Below are 24,046 nucleotides of genomic sequence, written 5' to 3'. Positions count from 1 at the left end.
TAGGTTCCTAGACACCTCTAAGAAAGCCTCTCCAAATATGAGTTTTTAATTGTAACGGTAAGGTCCTCCGCCTAACGGTTTTCTATTTTTTCTTATTATCAGATAGAAAAATTTATATCTCGCTTCCAACTACTTGAAAAAATATCTTGTTAAGATTATTATGAAAATTGAATGCTCTAAAATTTTTATGATTTTTTCATAAACCCAACCGAAAAGATATTAACGGTTGAAATTTGACTATTTTTGGAAAAATTTTGTATTTCTTATTAATTTTATAACTCAATGAAAAAAAATTATTATGAATAGATTTTTGGAGAGGCTTTCTTAGGGTGTCTAGGAACCTATTTTTCAGAGTACCAAACGAAAAAAAAAAAAAATTTTTTTTGATCCACCCTAATATGCATTGATGTTTGACGATGAATATCTCGTAAACGCTTAACTTAATCGAAATATCATAGTAGACCATTTTTATAGAGCAGTAAATTTCCTACAAAATTATGTGTTTCATCATTCATAATAATTTTTTTTCATTGAGTTATAAAATTAATAAGAAATAAAGAATTTTTCCAAAAATAGTCAAATTTCAACCGTTAATATCTTTTAAACGGTTGGGTTTACGAAAAAATCATAAGAGACCATATTTTAGAGCATTCAATTTCCTACAAAACCTAATTAACAAGATATTTTTTCAAGTAGTTGGAAGCGAGATATAAATTTTTCTATCTGATAATAAGAAAAATTAGAAAACCGTTAGGCGGAGGACCTTCCCGTTACAATTAAAAACTCATATTTGGAGAGGCTTTCTTAGAGGTGTCTAGGAACCTATTTTTGCGAGTACCAATTGAAAAAAAAAAAAAAAATTTGAATCACCCTAATGTATGTATATGTACTATCGCTAGCCCTTTGGAACCTGTTACTTAGGTTTTTAAAAATTTTGCAAACAAATATTCTAATGATACATTAAATGTAACACACAAAAATGCAAATATAAATCATTCTGCAAAACCAAAGTGAAAAAAAGAAAGGTGGACGCAATTCGATTTGGGCAATGGACAAAAAACAGGATGTTGGTAAAATTCGTTTTTGTGGTAAGCCAGATTAACTCAAAAATTTCCACTCAAATACTAAATTGGTAAATTGGTGATTATTACTTAATAAAGTAATTGTTTTTAGCCAATGAAATAGGCTGCAATATATTTTGTTTTCCATATTTTAAGTTTCTGTCAAGAATGCTTTTCTAGAAAGGTATAAAAACTACCTGTCAGGAGTGAAAATCTTATTATTATAATATAATGAAAGAATATGCAAGCTGAGGGTTTAATTTTATTAAAAAAAAAAAAACACAACGTGTCGATGGTGAACTACAAGTTGCGTTCCAAAGTAAACAGGACTTAAAAAAAAACATAACAAATGGTTTTTTGGCAAAATCAATTTATTTTATTCAAAACTAGCTGACCCCGCAGCCGTTGTCCTGCGTGAAATTATATGCTTTGAAATGAAAAAAAGTTGAAATTATATTGTGTCGAAAATTATTTATTTTCGATTTTTCTACATTTTTTTAATGTAGCGCAGCTTAATAAACATAATTTTTTTGATTTCTGTTCTGGTGCGTAAATATACAAAGAAGATGGGTTTCCAACTCGTCAACACGCCACATTGTATATCTGGCCAATTTTCCCTGGAAATTGAATACGTTTGAAATGAAATGGCTGTCCCTTGTATTCGATAATTGCGTCATAATCAGTCGGGTTCCATTACACAGTTTCGGCGCATGAAGATTGTGAAACATAATAATGACAGATCCAACTTTTAGACGCAAATGATGCTGGGGCATACCAAGGCTCTCCAAAGAATTTGGAAATTCCACTGGATAATTTACGGTTTCGCCTTTCTTGTCAAGACGATCGAGCGATTTATATGAGCTCCTCCCGAAATTTGACTTTGAATTTTCCAGTTTAAGTCATTAACATCGGTATTTTTGGCAACTAAAATTGCGCGTGCAGTCAAGCAATTGCAGTTACGATAATTTTGCCAATGTGCGGATAAACATTCGTGATGAGTTCAAATTCTGTTGAAGTGAATTGACAAAAGGGATGTGAAATTGATATTAAACCACTGGAAGTATCAACCGAAATTTGCCCATTTCCAATTCTTAGCGAATACAATGTAAAATGTCATCGGCAATGTAATTTTTTCGTATCCCATAATTAACGCGAATTTGAAGGCTGATATGTCGAAATGATCTTCGCGAAAACTATGCGAACTTCTGTGGCATGCGAAGTAACTATCGCATTGTCCTTCGTCTGTTTCCAGTGATTATCATATTCCAGCAAATGCAACTGCTGGCATGCTTCTCAAAAAGTTGCACACACTGTACCATTCACAATACGCAATGACTTAAATGAAGTTGAACCGCGAGACGCACAACAGTCGGAAAAATTTCATGAATTGCAAAAGTAAATATCCTACAAAGCGCTTAATGCGGTTCACATATCGACCCATTTGATACTGCTGATCTCATATTGTTCAAGGCCAATAACCGCCATGTTGCTTTCTTTGGTGACGTACTTGCAAACGTATTTGATCGATTTCACCAATCTGCAATATTCAACATTGACATGAGTTTTGAATGTGAATTAGACAAAAGTGGCGAATATGGTACGATCCATGTGTTGTTAACGTCGATATTCACGCCTCTAAATGCTAAATGTTCTGCCATTGTCGTCTGGTGAGCGACGCCGATACAGTGAATATCCATCATTTCCCATTTCCGTTTCCGAAAGAAAAGCACATGAGTAGTGTTTCGTGCATTAATTGTCAGACATACAAACCAAAGTGGGATTGTAAGGTTCCCAAAGTCCATGAACCATATTGGTTTTCACCACTTCATATAATTCTGGATCTATCTCTGAATCAGGAATTTCCGCTGAAATGATTTCATCAATTTGATCTGGTGTAATCACCATCCGCATCCAAAGAAGAATGTGTGCGTGCGGCAACACGCAACAGAATACATTCAACATCTAACAGCACCATATATACAAAACATCGCAGCTATTGTTTAAAAAGTCGTGCTGTGATATCGTTACGATCGCTAGCTGATTGACCGCGATCCATAATTCCGCACGTATGTCATCGCATTTTGGGAGTACTTCTTGCCTTTCTTTGGGCTGCCATACGTTGATGGCAAAAAGAACGCCGACAAATATTAGCGCGACCTCTTCGTGGTTTCGTAACAAATTTCAATCAGTAATTGATCACTTCGTCTGAAACACACATAAAGTTTTCACTGAATAATTTTCAATAATTTTTCCTTTGGATACCCGGAATAAAAAAGCAAGCGACCGCAATTGAACGATTCAAATAATTTACAAATCAAAATATTGAAAAACAAAACAAACAAAAATTGAAAAAAATGTGTATGAAAAATGTTACTTTTTGGAAAGGTATTTGTTTCTAAACCTTTCCCGATCCACAACAAACAACCTTTAAAAATTTCATCAACCGTTCTCTTAGTGTTACTAACAAACAAACATTCATTTTTATATACATATGTACATATACATATATGTATGTATGTATGTAACGTTTGTATGGGGAAAAGAAAAAGGCTGTTTTAGGGGTTTTCCGGAAATTATTCGAATTTTTCTCGCCGTAAAAACCATCTTTGAACTTCAACAAACATTTTAGAAAAAGAATTGGCCAAATTGGTCCAGGCGTTATTGAGTTATGAGCGTACATACATTTTGGCGATTCATTTTTATTTACATATACATATACATATGTATGTATGTACATAGATAGTCTCCTTCTGCTTCAATACAGCTTTTTGCACGGTCCAAAAGCATGTCGAACGAGTTTTTTAGCTCGTTGGCCGGTATGGCCGCCAGTATGCCGGTGCAAGCCTTTCGAATGGCCTCTACATCTGCATAACGCTTTCCTTTCATGGGAAAATGCATTTTTTCGAAAAGGAAGAAGTCGCACGGTGCCATATCAGGTGAATACGGGGAGTGGTTAATGGTTAAAATGTGATTTTTGGTCAAAATAATTAGTCACAAGCGTCGATCGATTATGTTGGATTCTGAGCAGTTTTTGGTCGTCAGTCGAATTGTGCGGAACAAACCGTGCACACACCTTTCGTAAGCCCAAATGTTCGGTCAAAATGCGATAAATCGATGTTTTGGAGATGTTCAATTCCATTTCCATGAATTACAATGATGATTTCGGCTGATTTTTGATGAATTAACGCACAGTTTCGATGGAATTTCCGGTGATCACCGATTTTGATTGGCCCACATGTTGATCGTCATTTATGCATGAAACCACTCATGCACTCTGCCACGGTTTAGGCAATCATCGCCATAAACTTTTTTCTTCAATTGAAACGTTTCGGTAAAAGTTTTACCAATTTTAAAACAAAATTTAATGTTGGCTCTTTGTTCGAAGCTCATTTTCGCACCGATAACACAAACATACTGGCAATAACTTCCAATCGATGAAATGTCACGTTCAGTCTCACTGGACAATCGATAAAGATAGCAGATTCTAACGCACCAGTCGACTTATAGATGGCGCCAGCAGGGGGCGCTAGATTCAAAAAGTCCTGTTTACTTTGGAACGCACCTTTTATATCTATGATATTAGATATGTTAACTTTGAGGTACATATTACTTGTATACAGGGACTTGTATATAAACATGTGGGATTATGTGTGTATGTGAAAATATGTACATCTAACATGCATATGTTTCTGTTATCGTCTATCTTGTGTCAAAATATTACACAAAGATAAACAAGGCTGATAAAAAATAAGGTATTTAGCCAGGAGATTAGCAGAAATATTTATTTTGGTTTATCAAAAGCACCATTTACAATAACTACCTAATATCATACAACTGAAAAATATATACCCTCGTAGGGTTTGCGTTATCATTATCAGCGCAAATAAAGAATAAAGATATTTACATAAATTATATGTTTTATTTTTGCAAAACAACCTTGTTTATATCTATGTATGTATGTAATAATAATATAACTTACATTGCATGTGCCAGCATCGCCAAATTACATTGTTTAAACGAATTTTATCCTTCCAGCGCAAGCGAATTCCTTTGAAATGATTCCATTTTGGGGATGTTAATTTTTGACTGTAAATTACAAAGTGTTTTGATAAGCAATTTCATATGCATCACTAATATAAGAGACATTGCAAATTATTTTTGAAAACTTGTAGTAATTATAATAAACGTCATCCAAAAACCTTATGTGGTTAGTTATGTGTTATTTCAAATTTCTTTGTTTCAAGTTCACGTCAACAAAATTTTGAGATAATGCTTTGCATCAATGATTATTCAACTTGGGTAAGTGTTTTTTTTTGTTTTTGCGTTTTTTGCGGAAATTTCACACGGTAAAATCTATTTTTTTTAAGTTAACAGAAAAAAGATAATTTAACAATTTATTTCTGCACAGGATACCAACATTTTGAGGTTATGTGAAAAATGTGTATAATTAAAAGTTGTAGATCTAATCATTAACTTAACATATATAACTTTTTTCTATAGGGCTCGTAGTTTTGTCAGAAATCGAGTTAAGCCCGTAAATTATTGTTTCTTTCATATGTTTTTTATTTTATCTTTCTGTTCCAATTGGTTTCAACCCACCATGATTTTTTTTTGCTTTCAAATATTATTTACCTTGACCTAATATAGTGAAAATATGTCACATTTTATCATAATTAAAAACTGAACTTCGTGTGAAAAGAATTTCGAAAAAATTATTATTTATTAATAAACACAAAAGTGGACTAATACTTGCCTATTGTCTACTAATAAAAGTTTTTATCATTTTCAATGAAAAAATAATTCCCGAAAATCGATAATCAGAGTATAACAGTTTTGTTCACTTATCTGTGGTGTGTAAGTTGTATGTACAGTAGATAGAAAAAGTAAGTTATCAAAGTGAAATATAAATCAGCGAAGAAAGATCTCTATTTCCAGCAAGACAGTGCGACATCTCATGTTTCAAAGTTTTGCGTCTCGTTAACTTCGAGAAATGGCTTAGTCAAATAACTGCGAGATCATGAGGTTTAACGCCTCTAGATTATTTTCTCAGGGGATATGTTAAATTAAAGGTTAACGCCAATCAACCAGCAACGCTGGAGGAGCTTGAAGACAACATTCTGCGCACTTTAGCCGAAATGCTGCTAGTTTTGAAAAAAAAAAAAAAACAAATTTGAGTGCTATATTTCATCATCATCATATCACGCCTTTCTTGTTGGTATAGGTACATACATATACTTGTATATAGTATAAAGCCAACTGGAAGTTCAAAAATCTCTATATTAGGAAGTATTGACCCGAAATTCTCCATTTTATAAAGTAAAGTTAAAGCATCATATTGCACTTAAATCTGTGATAAGTAGGCGTGGTTTTAGTCCGATTTCGCACATTTTCACAAGGATGCGCATTAATTTGATTTAAGTTGGTCAATTAGGTTCTGACTTACAGGTTTTCACCTAAAGGTAGGCGATACGCGTCCATTGTCCAATTTTCACAGCGGCTCCTGCTAGGCAGTACCAGACTTCGGACGCAACAAACTTCAGACATGCACTGACCGCCATTCACAGTGGATCCATTAACATTTTCACCGACTCTCTCTGAGTGAACGGCGTACTTCAACCAAACCACCACGCATAGCAAACGAAAATCGATAATGCAGCGAGTATAAAGTCACCTTTGTTCACTTATCTGTGGTGTGTATACTTGTAGTAGGTACATAATCACAATTATAATGATGACAAGACGTATTGAATTCATGTCTGGAGAGAGTAAAAATTAAAATATCTTGATGCAACTTGGTCTACACATTCGACACCCCTCTTCCTATGGTCGAACGTCGTAGAAAAAGCACTTTTCCTGGGCCAACCTTTAGATGGCCTTGATGACAACTTTTCTGAACTTACCACCCTAACGGAAACTAGTTAACCGTTACAACAACAACAGACGCTTGTGTGTCATGAACGATGTGAAATTGAATGTTTCTGACATATTTATTTATTTCGGAGAGTATTATGAAGATGTCGATGGGATTCACCCACAGCTTGTTTGATTAATATAGCTTTAAGGGAGGAGCCTACTTTAGAGGCTTCAAAGAATCGATTTTTTTGAGGATTTTTTCGGGAGGAAAAGAAATAATTGATTAAAGCGAAATTTCTTGGGTTTATAGTATTATATTTAAACATCATTCACAAATTTTTTGGATACGAAATCTTTGATATTCTGCCTTTAGGAAGCAATTGCCCGATGCATCTCGCATGTGCTATTGCCGGACGGCGGGAAGGGCGCAGGTCGCAATTTCTATCGAGAGAGATTCATATTTTTTAATAATTTATCTTCTAGTTAAACTAAAAAAATTCTAAAAAAAAATGTAAAATTTTAAAAATTGAAAAAAAAAAGTGGTTTTTGACAAAAAAAAAATTACTTCATGTTGTTTAAAAATATGTTCAAACTTGACTTTTCTAAGTTGTTTTTAGTTTAAATAGAAGATAATTTATGCTAAGGATAATAAACTTTTTCCATACAACGTTTAGTTTTTTTTTTCAATCCTGCCCGCCAATTAAGAAAAATCGTAAAAATGAAAGATCGCTTTCTGCCCAATCGCTCATAAATATATCTGCTATATGACGCTCGGTCACTATTGCCCTTCTAACTTCGAAAATATTTCGAATTCCCATCTAAAACTTTGGGGGCATATTCTTAGATTAATTCTAAAGAGATTTAAGCAAAAAAAAAAAAATAATCGATTTTTTGAAGCTTCTAAAGCAGGCTTTCCCCTTAAAAGTTTGTGATTGTATGTGTAAGTATGTATTTTAAACTTATTAGGCCCGCCCACCTTTTGAAAACGCATGAACCACAGACGCCCTTTCACATATCGGGACCCTCATTGTTTTGTATCTTAATTTGGAGCTTGGTTTTCTATAATACCAAATTTTTTATGCCAAGGAACTCATGTCCAAATTTCATCAACCAACCTAATATTTTACTTAAGTTACAACCTGCACGGAGCAAAAGGCAGACAGCCCACTGGAATTCAACTCGTTTCGTCATTCTGATCATACATACATATGTATGTAGATACATATACTTATATAAATATATATAACTCGATTAGTTCTAACTGTTACACACAATCGTTAGGTGAACAAAACTGCTACATTCTCTGTTGCGACAGTATAAAAATGCATATTCAGTATTTTAGTGCTAATGCTAAGCTATTTTCTGGGGAAATCGAGAAAAAAATTGTTGGCTAACCAACACAATAGTGTTTGAAGTTGCGGTTACGCGTTGATGATACCCATCATACGTTCTGGACTAACTACTACATTTGAATAAATTTATTTTTTTGTTGTTCATCTTTTTCATTAGAATTCTTACAAGTATTTATAGAACTCTGATTTTGAACGTCAATATTTATATTAGCACGTAATATGCGTACACGATGATTCGAAGGCAATTAACGTTATTCTAAGAAGTCAGACAAAGAAATATTTACCTGCTTCAATTTACATCTAATCTTCAATGATGCAACAATGGGATGATGTTATTGACTTTCTAAAAGTATGTGCCACTATTAAAGTAAAAATAAACTAAACAAGTTCCAGCGTAAATTTTTTTGATTTTTTATTTACGGGTTTGCGAACAGATGCATTCCAATAAAATCTGGTAGCAGCTGTTCGTCTCTCTGTATATGTATGTATATGAGAACTAGTCTCTCAGTTTTTGAGACATCGATCTGAAATTTCGCACACCTCCTTTTCTATAAAAGAAGCTGCTTATATGTCGGAAATGCCGATATTGGGCAATTATAGCATGTAGCTGTCGTACATAGTAATCGTCAGTTCTTGTATGGAGAAATTATTCATTTGGGAAGATGTTTGCACGAAACTCGGCTAAGATTATTGCTCAAGGCAAAACTAAAATCTCTACAACACAAGAAAAAATGTTAACTTCGGCTGCATCGAAGCTAATATACCCTTCACAGGAGCATTTCTTTTAGTAACTATGTGTTTAAGTAAATCTATGGAAGCTACATATATGCAATTTGTTTTTTTCGGAGATTATATTATTACCTTAAGCAGTAATCCATGTCAAATTTCGTGAAGATACCACGTCAAATGCGAAAGTTTTCCATACAAGCCCTTGATTCCGATCGTTCGGTTTGTGTGGCAGCTATATGCTATAGTGAGCCGATCTGAACAATTTCTTCCAATATTACATTATTTCTATGAACAATAACTCATACCAAATTTCGTGAAGATATATCGTCAAATGAGAAAGTTTCCCATGCAAGTATTTGATTCCGATCTGAACAACTTCTTCGGAGATTACATTGCTGCCTTAGAAAATAATCTATACAAAATTTCGTGAATATAACTTGTCAAATGTAAAAGTTTTCCATAGCAGCACTAGATTCCGATCGTTTAGTTTGTATAGCAGCTATATGCTATAGTAAGCCGATCTGAACAATTTCTTCGTATATTACATTATCTTAGAAAATAAGCTGTGTCAACTTTTGTGAAGATACATTGTCAAATGTGAAAGTTTTCCATACAAGAACTTGATTTCGATCGTTCAGTTTGCATGGCAGCTATATGTTATAGTGGTCCGATATCGGCAGTTTACACAAATGAGCAGCTTCTTGAAGAGAAAATGACGTTTACAAAATTTCAAAAAAATATCTTAAAAACTGAGGGACTAGTTCGTATATATACAGACAGACGGACACGGCTAAATCGACTCAACTCAACATACTGATCACCCCTTCTGGGTGTTACAAACTTCGTGGCAAACTTAATATACCCTGTTCGGGGTATAAATATACATATTTATGTACTTACATCGCACCAATATACCATATAGCTACCATACAAACTGTCCGATCAAAATCTTGTATGACATTTTTTTGCATTTGTGGAGGGTATTATAGCGTCGGTGCAACTGAAGTTAACGTTCTTTTTTTGTTTTCGTATACTTTTTATGTACATACACATGTATATAAATTTGATAAGCCGGTTGAGAGGTAATGAAGAATTTTCAAGATATAGTGGTTCAATAGGCGACTATATAGTCCAACACACTTCAACTAATAAATTAGTTTCAGCATAAGTTACTACTGATAGATATCACATAATGATGTCTGCAGTTAAATGAGAAGTTGCCAAGCGATAAAAATTTTGAAAACCACTATTAGATAATTTAATACACGTGCCTGATATTGTATATATAGGAAAAATAATAAGCACGTTCTTTGCTTTATGACATGTTTGAAGCACTCATAATTCGATAAAGAGAGGTAATATCAGCACTTTGTTTTTCGCATGAATCATATTCTGGGAGTATGATTTTTAATTGGAAATTGAGAATTAAAAATATTATATTTGAAACATACATATGTACAAAAATTTTCCATAAGTTTCTTCACATCAACTATTAAGGTTTCTCAACTGATTATTTAATTGTGCTCAACGTTTCGTTGGAAAGACATTTTAGACTCAGGCATACATCACTAACGGAAGAATGAGAAAAGTAAACTCAAAAAATTGTCAAACTTTCATAGTAGTTGTAAATAATTCTAAGAGGCCAAAAAGATCTTTGAATTAACAATTCGGATTATTGTTAATTTCGACTCAATAAGAGATAATATTATTAATTGATTGTTGTCGAGAGAGTCGATGAAAAAATGACAAACAAAAAATACTGCCTAAAACTGTTGTTTTCTTGCGATTTTGAAAAGTCGTCCGACTTTCACCGGAACTCGTTATTGCATCATTTACGCTAGTACAACTATGACGAAATTTCGTAAGCTTTTGAATATCTTGGGGTGATTGGCCGTAACAGTTATCACTTTGAATTAATGATGCTTTTTCATCTAGGAAAATCAATAACTTGGAAACGATTGGACGAAATGTCATGTAATTTGGTAACAATTCCTGTTAAGATTAGTACGCTAAGACAAGGACATAGCTAGAGGATAAAAAGTAGTCATCAATGTCAAAAACATGATCATTATACGATCGACAGGTGTCACATTTCATGTAGGCGTCGTTGAACATTTGTTATATTAATAAAATAAACGTATTGGTAGATGAAGAAAACTGCGATCCTGACAAATTGGGAACATCTTTAGTCGTGAATTGAATGAGTTGGCGTACCGTTCTTATGTATACTTTATACAGATTGTCGACCGTACATGCTCCTTCGAGGCGAGTACCGGTAAACGTTTCAGCAAATCTGTTCTTGACTTCGTGGTGCGTATAGCAGACATGTCAGGGTGAATTTGGTTATTGGGAGGGAGCGCTGGTGTTGGTTGACCAAAAACTATCGAGTTGTAAGTTGTAGTGCTACGTACTCATGGGTGGGTTGGTCGTTGTTGTTACTTTAGCGATTATCTAGGCCCCGCTTGGGTGGTAAAGTTCAGGTTAATTGTCATCGATATCATCTAACGGTACACCCTGGAAACGTCCTGCTTCCTCGGAATTGGATTCGGCACACTGGACATACATATGCATATTTGCTATGTAGGGGTCGATTCTGCTAAGCAGGAGTTGCCCACAGGAGGTATTAGTAATATGTCGAAGAAAGAGTGATTTATAGGGAATATACACTGTTGAGATGTTCTTATCCTGGTATGCTTAATTTAATGAAACATTCTCAAATTTTCGTTTCCCACACCAAATCATGATTTTGAACAACAAGACAACCTCGACCAGAAAGAAATGAGTGAAGTTTATTATGTTTTGGCCAACAAAGCATCATTGTAATTTACACCATTATTCGCTAACTAAGCATTTATTTTGCTTTTTATAAACGTTAACTAAAAGAATAGTACATATACATACATATATGTATGCATATAGCTATGTTACATGCATACTTATTTGGGCAACTACATTATTTTACTATTCAAACATAAAAAGTTACATGCACTCGACACATGAAAGTTCTTTCAACCGCGCAAATGAAGAGTTCTTGAAATTCAAAGCTTGAAAATAATCGATGTACCTTCAAATTGCGTTTTCATATTTCGCTTATGTATGCATATATGTATATTTACATATGTTTATATATACATATGTCTGCGGAAAGCAACCTAAAACCATAATAAAGCTTTTTCGACTGCTAACAATAAGACCTCATATTTAAAAATGCAATGTTTATGCACATATTCTGTAATATCTACATACAAACATGCATATGTATCTATGTACATATCTCATCCGCTCTTACCTCGTTTATTTAAGGGAATAAACAGAGTAAGTATATAAATATACATATACTTATGTATGTGTCAGTATGCAGGCATTTAAACAAGTGCTTTTTTAACGTTTTTAGTCAGAGTCAGAGTAATTTTATAATTAGCTGAATATGTTATACTTTAGTTAATGTATTATTCAGAAATTTACTTCCGTGTTTGAATTTAAAACTGATTTTTAAATAAAGTTTCAAAATATCTTTAGAAAAGCTTTTCTTTTAAACTTTTAACATCTGTACATATGTATTTATAAGCAAATGCACATAAAACTGCAGTACTATATAAACAAATAACCGTAAAAAAGTATAAGTTTGAATTAAATATTTATGATTTTTTACATACCTGTAAGCTAGATTCATACATTTGAATAATTTGGTGAGCGAAGTTTCTATTTCCAAGTGAGAGGCCACCACTGATCCTTCTTGACCTAGCTCTGGAACGTATGATATTTTTCGTGGTACAAAACGCTGCACATCAGTGCATGTATTTTCTACATCCTCTGTTTTTGTAAGATTTATTTCTTCGGGATCAAGCATTTTTACTTCATCATCCTCTTCGAGATCATCTTCTTGTGCCTCCTCCGCTTCGAAATGAGAAACCATAAATTGGCCAGAGTGTATAGATTCTCGTTCTGATTTGGAAATATTAGAAGCCATAGCTCCATAATCGGAAAGACCAGCGTCACCAACGCTTTTCGCGATGCTTGTAGTAATATCACCGCAGCTTTGTTGTTGTTGTTGTTGTACAATCTGCTGATGTTGGTTTTGGTGTTGTTGCAAATAATTCTGATATTTATTTAACATCATTGTGTCTTCTTATCTACGGCGCGAACTCACATTGATTTACGTGTGTCCAAACGAAAAATTATTTATACTTCTATTCAAGTTCTATTAATTAAATTTTTTTATTTCATTTGAATTGATCTTCATCCATTTACTATTAAATTGATTAAAAAAAACGTGTTATAAATGCGCTCTGTGATCACAGCTCACAAATAACCAATTCTAATTACTTTGAAAATTTAAAATATAAACGATTGATTTGCTTTGTCTGTAAAGCCTAACAATTGTTAAGCCGTGATCTTTCACTACCAGATAGTTCGAAAATTTTGATGATAACAACCGATCCAACTTTAAACTGTGCGGCCACATATAATATCTTTTCCATGACATACACCTCGTCTATACACTCAAACAATGATAGCGATTTTGATCCCAACAATATTCGTCGTTCTATAAGTGTTTGCTCTTAACTGCGAAGTACTTATTCGCATTGGGAAACACATCAAATGCTCTTTTACACTCTTTCAAATCTCTTGCTGCCTTGTTCAATGACTCTCAACATCACACACTACGGCAATATTTATTTGAAGCTTTGTTTTGTCAGTTACTTATATACAAATACACATATAATTGCTTATTATTTATTTTAACATTGTAGTACAAATTTACTACTAGATAGGAGTAATTAAATATATTAAATGAGATAACACCAATAACATTGCTGTTACTGTTGCTATTAATATGGCCTTATTAACACATAAAAAAATGTTTCTTTATTGTTACTTCTTCAAATCACTTAAGCGTCTAACCATAATATCATTATTTTGACTACTGTAAAGAACACGAATTGATTCACATTTCACAGTTTAATTAAAGGTTTACCATGTGCTAATCGCATCTACTTGGACGTAATCAGTCAAGTAGTCCATCTTGATGTAACAGCCAAATTTATGTTTGAAATGAGAGGAAAATTCCACTAATGTAACACTGCTAGCCTTGATTCCATTCAATGTATTTGTTTTCTGTTGAGATGGAATACCAAATCATTGTAGATTTTTCAACACATATATAAACAAATCAAGATTTTTAGAATTCAATAAGTTATTATCTGAATGACGCACATATGTTTATTATTCCGTTTATATATTTTATGTACTAAAAATACTCTATAAAATATATATAAATTATACTCCCACAAGTAAACTTCGATAGAATGGAAAATATTATTTTTCCCATCGCGTCAATCACATTACATAGAGGAAATCAAACAATATGATAACATTTTAGATGAGTATTAAGTTTGCTCTTCGTTCAACTTCAATGTGTTGTTTTATTCGTTGACTATTGGTTAAGTGTATGCACCATTGTGTGTTGTAGGGCCAATGGATCTAGGAAGATCAGATCTTATGTTGATAAATGACCTGTTATTATGGTGGTGAGGTACATTGAACAGCGGGCGGTGACGTAGCTGGCGAGATGTATATTTTTTTGCAAAAAGTTCAGATTGCCTTTTATTACGATGTGATCTTATTTCCTTCCGAAACAAATAATTATGAATTATGTATTTCTAACTAGTCAGCACAAAATTTCTCACGAATTTTCCCACTTGAATTCACGTTTGTTCTTTCCCTTGAATAATACAACTATTATTATTATCAAAAATTGTCCGAACCATATACATATTGCTGTCAAAAAATCCACTACAAAAATCAAAATGTCAAAAATAGAACATCGCGTTGCAAACTGATGAAACGGCAGTTCTCTATTATCCCTCAATTTTTCGACAAATTCCTAACAGTGAAGGCAATTCCATTAGCAAGGTTCAGAATATCTCTTAAGCCGATTTATTCTTTATTAATAAGGTCTCGAATGATATAAATAAGATTGTATATACGAACAACGAGCACATCATCGAGATATACTGTCGAATATTCATAAAAATTGTTAACAACAACGCAAACTTTTCTAAGCTCTTGATATAAACGTTATATTATTATTAGGTTAGGTTATCCTGGCCGGCTGTCACGCATTACATAGACCCCCACCGATCCTTAGTAATGCCAGATGGAAACCCCTTATATTGGTTTATAATAAAGATTTTCAGTTAAACTAGTCGAATATTGCAGCGGCAACTATTTGAACTATATTTGTTGTTTTCCTAGACTTTATTCTCTTTTCTGAAGTCATAAAAAATTAAGAGTATTATAAATTGATTCCATACAGTTTAATTTCGTTACTTATATATTTAGAATACATTTAATTAGAAATTACATCTTATACAAAATCAGTTGGTTCCAGCAAATGACTATTCTAAGATCCTTACACTTGTCAGAGCTGCTAAATTAAAACACTTTGTGCAATGAACAGCTAGTTTGGAATCTCAATTCATTATTCCCAAGCAGAGCTTTTGGATTATTTTCATCGACATTTGATTAACTTTAATGTTACCTGTTCTTTCATTAATGAAATCATGAATCAATAAATGAATTATTCTGTGATAAGTACTCCAAGAGATAATGAGATGAAATGAGATTAATGTTTATTTTAATCTGTCTTTCCATTAAATAATGATTGTAATTTGGAATATCTGGCAATACCGCCCAATAAATATTCGATAGTGTAATTCGCCATATTGTTTTCCGATAATATATGAATGTTTCGATGACTATGTCTCTTTCAGTATCATTTTCCTCAATGAAACCGAAAAAACGTAAAGTGTTAAGTTCCGATTTTTTTGCATTTATATTGAGGTGAAAATGGATTTCTAGTTTGTTTGCGTAAGCACAAACCAAGCACTTTGGTGCACAAAAGTTTTAGCGAAAATGATTTTAAAACAAAGGTAGGTAAAACAAAAATATTGGTGACTTTTGTTACAATGCATATGTTTGTAAGCCATTCGCCATGTTGTTCCGTCGTTTGCTACATGGTGTATTACGATTTGGGACATTAAATGCATTTTTGATGTTAGTAATTGTCTGAGTTAGTTAGTGAAATTAAATGATTTGAAATATACTAACTTCAATTGGAAAATTCGCTGATGTAAGATTAAATGATATTGCGAAATCCTAATGCATGTTAAATTTGTATGCGTTGCAGAAACACCAATTAGTAGGGTTGCCAAGAAATAAGTAGTTGTTTTAAGAAAATGTGAAGCGCAACTCATGTGCTGAACACATAGAGAGCGACAGACTTCAAGCGACATGTGTCAAATATTAAAATACAAACGTTCTTAAGGGCACAGTTATGTAGACAGCTGCACGTCCATAAATAGCGCCTGACCCATAAGAGGTGCCTAACATTTTGTTTGGATCGCGTAAAAACTTTTTATGAGAACGTACTCATACAAAAGCGTACATCGAACTTTTCTTTCCTAAAAAAAGTCTGGCGTGAATCGAAGCAGAAGCTCTATGTGAATTGGCCCTTAGTGCATGTTGCATGATTCAATTGTATGTTGGTCTCATATTTTGCATACAAGGAATTAAGAATAGAACAGTGGCCCTATTCTGTAACTCGATTCGAAAAAAAACTTACTCGAATTTGGATTTTTTATATTCTGTAACTCGATTTTCGCATTTTCAAGCCAATTTTCGAATAAAATATTCGTTAACTTTTGAGTTGTAGAAAGCAAAAACGAAAATTGTACGTATTTATTCTGACACAGGGTGCTACAACCTGGTACAACTATATATTTCAATAAACAGATATGAGCGAATGAAAGAATAAAAAATATTGAAAAAGATTCAAACTGAACTAAATTGATAATAATGTATAATAAAAATTATATTTCATATTGCAAATATGCTGAGATCATGGGTCCTGCTGCGTTCTCCAACAGTCGGATCTAAATAACCGGAACGGACCCGGAACGAAGGAGTACAGTCTTGAGTTTAATATTGCAATCGATGGCGTCAAGACTCCGACTGTCAATAACCTAAGATTTTAGGTGTACATTTTGATATTCTATGCTTCTTCAATCCTCATACGACGGGGATTATCGCCAAGGTACAGAGCCGCAACAAAATCCTCAAGTCGCTAGCCGGCAGCACATGAGGAAAAGACAAAGAAACGTTGTTGGTATCTTACAAGGCAATCGGCCAGATTCGACTTGTCAGAACACTGCATTCCGGACAAAGACGGGATGCCTCCCGACGTCTCCCATTGAACATCTACATAGTGAGACTCTTATGCTCCTAGTTAAGGAACATAATGAACTTCTCTCCAAGCAGTTCCTGCTGAGATGTTTTCGCAGAAATCACCCCCGCAGCCACCTGCTTGGAGCGGAAGCGCCTCCTAGGAACATCAAGAGGACCGGATTTCGGACGCAACTAACTTTCGACAAGCACTGACCGCGGAGCCATCAATACTTTCACCGACTCCCTTCTAGTGAATGGCGTTCTGGGAGTCAAATCACCACCCATTGCAGACATTGCAGATAAGGAGCCTGATTTGCGGCGAGAAACAAGAGTAACCCTTGCGCAGCTTCGTTCTGGATATTGTAGCAGGTTAAACTCCTACTTGTCCAAAATAGGTACCGAAATGTCCAACATTCATATGTCCTGCGTGCAATGAGTCTCCCAATGATTTTGGCCATTTCTTTGCATGCCCCGCTAACCCTACTCATCTAGCACCCTTTTCCTTTGGTCTGACCCTATCGAAACAGCACGTTTCTTGGGCCTCCCGTTGGATGAGGTAGAAAACTACTTAGATAATCCTTACCATCCTAACGGTGATTAGATAACCGTTAAAACAACAACGACCCGGATTTTTATCCGGTCAGGGGCTGTCAACTCGGCATATTCCTCGAAATTATTTTAGGAATGTTTTCGAAATTATTTCAGGAATGTTTTGTCATGATAAATTCCTCTTAAAATTATGTCTGAAATATTAGTTTCCGAACTGACCATAGCATAGACCGAATTGTAGCTTCGAATATTGTCGAAAAAATGTTTGAACTTTTTCTTTATATTTCTATCATTTGATGTGAGACCGTCATGTAATGAATTTAAAAAAATCATTTTGTGTTAATAGTGGGAAGCTGACGTTACCCTTATGACAACACATAATGAAGGAATTTGCTTCACGCATTGTAAACTCTAGAGTAATGCTTAGTTAAACAATGCCTACAAACTATTTTCATAGAACTAATTTGAAAGGGATCAAAACGTCAAAATTTCCTGACCTTTGACAGAGTTCAGGAGGTTTTGACGTTTAGCAATTCGAAAAGATGGATGGCCAGATTGAAAACCTACCAAAACTATATCTATGTAAAGGAGGGATATGGTGTCTAGTTGAAGACCACTAATAAAAATGTAAAACTTTGCAAATTAGAAAAATTGAAATTTAAATGTATTTGATGAAACGGTTTGTAATGTGATGCCTCATAGTATTAACTTTCAATGTGAAATGATTAAGAACAATAATTAATTAAGGGCTAACAAGCTTAAATGCTTTAAATATTGAATGTTCAAAAGTAAGTTGTTTTAATTATTATACCATAAAAGATTTAAATACTTTCTCCATATATTAAATGACAACTATATACAACTATATATAGTAATTTCTAATTGGATTTTGTTACATCGTTCAAGACCACTAATAAAAAATGTAAAACAATGAAAATTAAATACATTTGTGAAATTTAAAAGTATTTGATGGAACGTTTTGTATGAAGCGTCATACGAAATCATTGAATGGAAAATGATTAAAAATATTTATTGATTGAGAGCTAACCAAGCTTAAATTCTTTTATTGGGTATTGAAAGGCAAAAGTCAGTTGTTTTAACATACCATAAAAAGATTTAAAATAGTTTCTCCATATATTAAACGACCCCTATATAGTAACTTTTAATCGCAATAAATCTTGGTTATTTTTATTTAAATGCCCAAATGAAAATATTTTGTATGATCTGGCCATAATGCAAAATGTTATAAAAAACGATAAACTCTCACACCGGATTAAGTTGGGCATCCCTTTATCCCTGCTCGAATGATGCAATAGGATAGAACAACATTTAAGAAGAAATTCAAACTATACAGTGTAGCCAACATAAAAATATTGAAACGTTGTGTTGTATAATGTAATGTTAATATTACAAATTAAATTTGTAATATTAATTACATTTCGCGTTCTACTCAATTGCATATTTTCTGTTTCTTTGTCTCTGTACTTTCCCTGTAAGCGATTTACTGTAAGGCATTTTAATTGCAAGTGCATTGAGTGATAGTTAATTTTTTGAAAAAAAAAAAAAAAAAACAATTGCAAGGTAAATTTTATATGGTTTGATACATATGTATGTATGGTATGTACATACATACTTTCCCGTTTTCTGTGCATGCGCTTGGTTTGTTGCAACTTTTAGCGAAAATTGAATTGACAACGTTCATTTTATTTTCGTTAGTTAGAAATTTTTAGGTAAATCAAGTGCATTGTTTAATAGTTAAATTCTTCACAAATTTTTCAAAGGTTGAATCGACATCAACAGCTCTTCAGTTCGTGAGATAATATCTTCGTTTGCTTTGACGATATCCCATTACTTATTTTATTATTGGCGAGTTTATTTTTTCTTTGCTTTCAATTTGTAAACAAAATTGTGAACATAATTTGTATGTTCAGTAGGCGATATTTATTGCTAATTAATCACTCAATCAATTATTATTTTTTTCTTGGGAGTGTTGTGTCGTTCATACGTTTAAATACGTAGGTTGCTATATATATTTCTGGCCTAATAATGTAAATAGGCATATTTATCAACAAAAATGTTTTTTTAAATTTTTTTATATATTTTTTTTTATTTGTTTTTATTTTTTTTTTTATTTTTTTTTTATTTTTTTATTTTTTTTTATTTTTTTTTTATTTATTTTTTTTATTTATTTTTTTTTTTTTTTTTTTTTTTTTTTTTATTTTTTTTTTTTTTTTTTTTTTTTTTTTTTTTTTTTTTTTTTTTTTTTTTTTTTTTTTTTTTTTTTATTTTTTTTTTTTTTTTGTCGATTGCTGTTTTGTTTCGGGCTCATACGCATAGATCCATGATTTGTCATCTGTGACGATCTTATAAACGTCTTTTGAAGCACCGCGATCGTATTTTTCAGCATTTCTTTACACCAATCCACATGAGCCTTTTTTTGAGCGATTGCCAAATTGTGCGGGATCCAGCGAGAACAAACCTTTTTTACGGCCAGGTGTTCATGCAATATCGAATGTATGCTGGTGGGAGAAATGCATAGGCATGCCTCAATCTGAAGGTATGTAACATGACGGTCTTGCATTATCAGTTCACGTACGGCATCGATGTTTTCTGGCACAACGGCTGTTTTTGGACTACCTTCACGGAATTCGTCTTTGAGCGAGCGTCGGCCACGATTGAATTCGTTGTACCAGTTTTTCACAGTGCTATAGGATGGTGCTTCATAGCCATACAAAGATTTTAGTTCATCGGTGCACTCTTGTCGTGATAATCCACGTCGAAAGTTGTGAAAAATGATCGCACGAAAATGTTCGAGTTAATTCCATTTTTTGGCCGAGATGAATTTTTTAATTCCCTGTAAATAAAACAATTCACGATTATATGACAAAACGTTCTGAGTGATGTTATGCTAAAAAATGTCAAACTTTCCAATGGAAATGTCAGATTGCAACTGGCAACACTTAGTGTTGCCCTAGGCCAGAATATATATAGCAGCCCTCGTATCATATATATTGTAACGGATTTCAGCGAAGAATCACGCTGAGTGCATGAGTTAAAATCCGTGTAAGTGTCTATCTGTCCGTTCGTGCAAACTACAACTTGAGTAAAATTGGGATGTTTTCATGAAACTTGGTATACGTGTTTCTTGGCAAGAAAGTAAGGATGATTCGTAGATGGGCGTAATTGGATTACTGCCAAGCCCAGGCATGAGACGCAGTAGCATGAGGCATTAATGGGCAAAAAAGTTCGAAATAGTGGGCATAACCTCGTCCTTTAATAAGTTTATGTACATGTCTCCTAAATCGCTAGACCTACAACATCCAGTATGGTATGAAGAAGCCGGTATCAAAATTGAACCGTGGGCACCGTCCAATTTTCTGTGATTTTCTTTTAGTTTTTTCTATACAAATCAAGAAACAATTAATATATCCGGATAAAACTTTGCACGAATTGTACCTTTGAGGTGCGTTACTTTACGACCAAAAATTGCCCAAATCGAAGCAAACCTGTTGAAGCCCCTAGGTACTGAAAATGTGGACCCTGTGGTTATAGTTGACTTTTTACCGAAAATATTGGTTAATGTTTGAAATATATGTATAATTGAAATTTGGATAAAACCCTTTCCAGGAAGTCTGTTTGGTAAAATTGGATTGAATCGGGTCAATACTTCTCTTAGCCTTCATATACATAATAAAAGGGTTTCGAACTTTCGGGTGACTTAATACCGCTTAAATCGGCCAATATGTGAGTTATCTGAATACAATTGAGAAAGCATTTTTTTGTCTAGTAACGGTGAATCTTTGTACTGAGAATGAATAAAATCGGGTGAAAACTTGTCCTAGACCCCACATAAGTAACAAGCCTTATGTACCTAAAGGTATTATCCCACTTTAATCCTTGCAAGTTGCAAGGTTATGAAATGTTCGGTTACACCCGAACTTAGTCCTTCCTTACTTGTTTTAGTTATTTTCTTAATGCATATACATATATTTATACCCCTATAACAACCCTTCATATTTTCAAAATAATATTAATATAAAATACGTGCCTTTTTATAATTTTTTTGTACATAGAGCCACCATGGCTTCCTTCACATCAACAACAGCGTTTTTAGGACAAGATTCCTCCAAATCAAAACTTTTTATCCCTTCAAATTTCATAACAAGTCGAGAATATGAAACCTGTTTCAAAAATGGCAACGAATACGGACATTTCAGCAATGGAGTCTCTAGCTCTGCCTGCAGAACTGTATTGGGACTGCAAAACAGAGCCGGAATCTCCCCTGTCCATGGAGCTATTTTCCATGAATGAGCCAGCTGGTTTTTGGCTCCATGATGACAATTTTGAAAATGGTAAACCGTGAAAATATTTCTATATTTTTAAAAGTTTATTAACTATATATTAATTATAGGCATAGTAATGGTCAGTGACGATGATTTTGACTTGAAACCCGGAATGGAGTTACTCAATGGTGATGACTTAGTTTTGGAATTTAGCGATTTGAAGGAGGAAGGTTGGTATAATAAATATTCTAAATTAATATTTCAGTTAGTATTTGTTTCGATCATTTTATTTTCTGAAACCGTGTGGTTAACAACCGCAACGGATCCGGATTTTTATTCGGCCAAGCATGTCAACTACGCCTTTTTCGAATATACATATTTAGAGAATCAAGGTTTTGGGAATTCATATATTTTGTAGTAGACATGAAATCTCTTGTGTATGTTTCTGTGTCATGGAAATTATAAAAAGATTAAGAATATATACATTTTTATGTCAACGATTGCAAAAAATTATTTCAGTTTTGAGAAGCCAAAAAGAAAAACTTGGACACTTTTAACCCTTTCAATGCAGTTATCAAGTAGGTATCGTTATTTTTGTCTGGTATTATTTGAGTATGGTCAAAATGTTTTATTTAGTAAACGAATTTATATAAACAAACATCAGGTAGTTAAATATTTGCAAGAGCACTAAATTAGTCGCGAAATAGGCAAAAAAAAAAACTTCATGGTGCTGTAACGTCAAAAAATATACCCTTGGCTTAAAGTAAAGTTTCTCGGAGTGTCAAGGAACACAACAATTTGGATCTGAACGATAAAAGATAAGATTTTAGCTAAGCGCTAATTCATTTAGTAAATAGGACTAAAAAACAACCTCATTTTGCAAAAAGCTGTATGTTCGGAATTGCAGGAGGGGGTTTCAGTTAGAGAGATTTCTCAAAAACATAAAATTTCAATTGGTGTCATCAGCAAAATAAAAAGCAAGACAATGTTAATACACCACCCAAAAATTTAGGCAGGCCTAAAAAGCTACTCCTGAAACAGAAACGACTTTACGGCGTCTTAGCATTACTGATGCAGCTAAAAACGCAGTGGAGGCTAAGAAAGTGTTATTGTCGTCTTTGGGCACTAGAGTATGCAACAATACCATTCGAAATTCGCTGAAAAGTTGTAATATGCGTGCAAGACCAATGATTAAAAACCGTACATGTCAGCGAAGAACAAAGCGGCTAGAATGAAATTTGCGAAAGAACACAAAAACTGGACAAGCGAACAGTTCAAACTATTAATTTGGTCTGACGAAACGAAAATGAATCGTAATTCAGGTAGACGCATTTGGACATGGTATGACAAGCGATGCGGTTCCACGGATAGGAATATGGTGCACACTTAAATTCGGAGGTGGTTCACTTATGGTGTGTGGTTGTTTCTGTGGCGGAAAGGTAGGAAAACTGCGTCGAATTAACGTAATAATGGGGCCTACGGACTATATTAGCATTCTAGAGGATCCACTTATCCCTAGCTTCGAGATTTTTGGATGTGAACCCGGTGATTTGTTACACATGCAAGACAACGACCCTAAACATACCGCCCGTAATTAACGTAATAATGGGGCCTACGGACTATATTAGCATTCTAGAAGATCCACTTATCCCTAGCTTCGAGATTTTTGGATGTGAACCCGGTGATTTGTTACACATGCAAGACAATGACCCTAAACATACCGCCCGTATTACAAAATCTTTGTTGAAAAATAACGGAATTCGGGTGGTGGAGTGGGCAGCTTAGTCACCCGATATGAAACCTATTGAATATTTATGGGGGAGAGAGACACCAAAAACCATAGATGAACTCTGGACTCAAGTTCAACGAGTTTGGAACAGCTTTTCTCCCGAAATTTTAAATAATCTAATTAACTCTATACCTGACCGTATTAAAGCAGTCATAAAAGCTAAAGGCGGTCCCACAAGCTATTAGTTATTGAACTTCAATC

The 24,046-nt window shown here is 33.7% G+C and overlaps 2 protein-coding genes across 7 annotated transcripts in view; one reads left to right on the top strand and one right to left on the bottom strand.

Moving 5' to 3' along the window:
- LOC126753424 (carbohydrate-responsive element-binding protein) overlaps window positions 1-14,777 on the bottom strand; it is a 37,769-nt gene extending 22,992 nt beyond the window's left edge. Inside the window, exons 1-4 of one of the 6 annotated variants that reach the window (XM_050464848.1) lie at window positions 14,288-14,777; window positions 13,974-14,113; window positions 12,652-13,245; window positions 5,041-5,147 (exon numbers count right to left, since the gene is read on the bottom strand). In XM_050464848.1, coding sequence (XP_050320805.1) covers window positions 5,041-5,147; window positions 12,652-13,115 — 571 coding nt within the window. In that variant the 5' untranslated portion in view covers window positions 13,116-13,245; window positions 13,974-14,113; window positions 14,288-14,777. Of the gene's footprint in view, window positions 1-5,040; window positions 5,148-12,651; window positions 13,246-13,973 lie in introns of all 6 variants that reach the window. The other 5 variants (XM_050464850.1, XM_050464854.1, XM_050464849.1 and 2 more) reach the window with 5 other exon arrangements.
- Window positions 14,778-15,756: 979 nt separating this feature from the next.
- Window positions 15,757-24,046, top strand: part of LOC126753455 (uncharacterized) — a 33,037-nt gene continuing 24,747 nt past the window's right edge. Inside the window, exons 1-3 of the mRNA XM_050464945.1 lie at window positions 15,757-15,930; window positions 21,847-22,125; window positions 22,185-22,286. Coding sequence (XP_050320902.1) covers window positions 21,948-22,125; window positions 22,185-22,286 — 280 coding nt within the window. The 5' untranslated portion in view covers window positions 15,757-15,930; window positions 21,847-21,947. The remainder of the gene's footprint in view (window positions 15,931-21,846; window positions 22,126-22,184; window positions 22,287-24,046) is intronic.

The sequence above is a fragment of the Bactrocera neohumeralis genome, chromosome 3 (genome assembly GCF_024586455.1).
Source record: "Bactrocera neohumeralis isolate Rockhampton chromosome 3, APGP_CSIRO_Bneo_wtdbg2-racon-allhic-juicebox.fasta_v2, whole genome shotgun sequence".
In the NCBI taxonomy this organism is placed as follows: domain Eukaryota; kingdom Metazoa; phylum Arthropoda; class Insecta; order Diptera; family Tephritidae; genus Bactrocera; species Bactrocera neohumeralis.
Note: the sequence above shows the minus strand (reverse complement) of the source record. Positions and strands in the feature narration are given on the sequence as shown.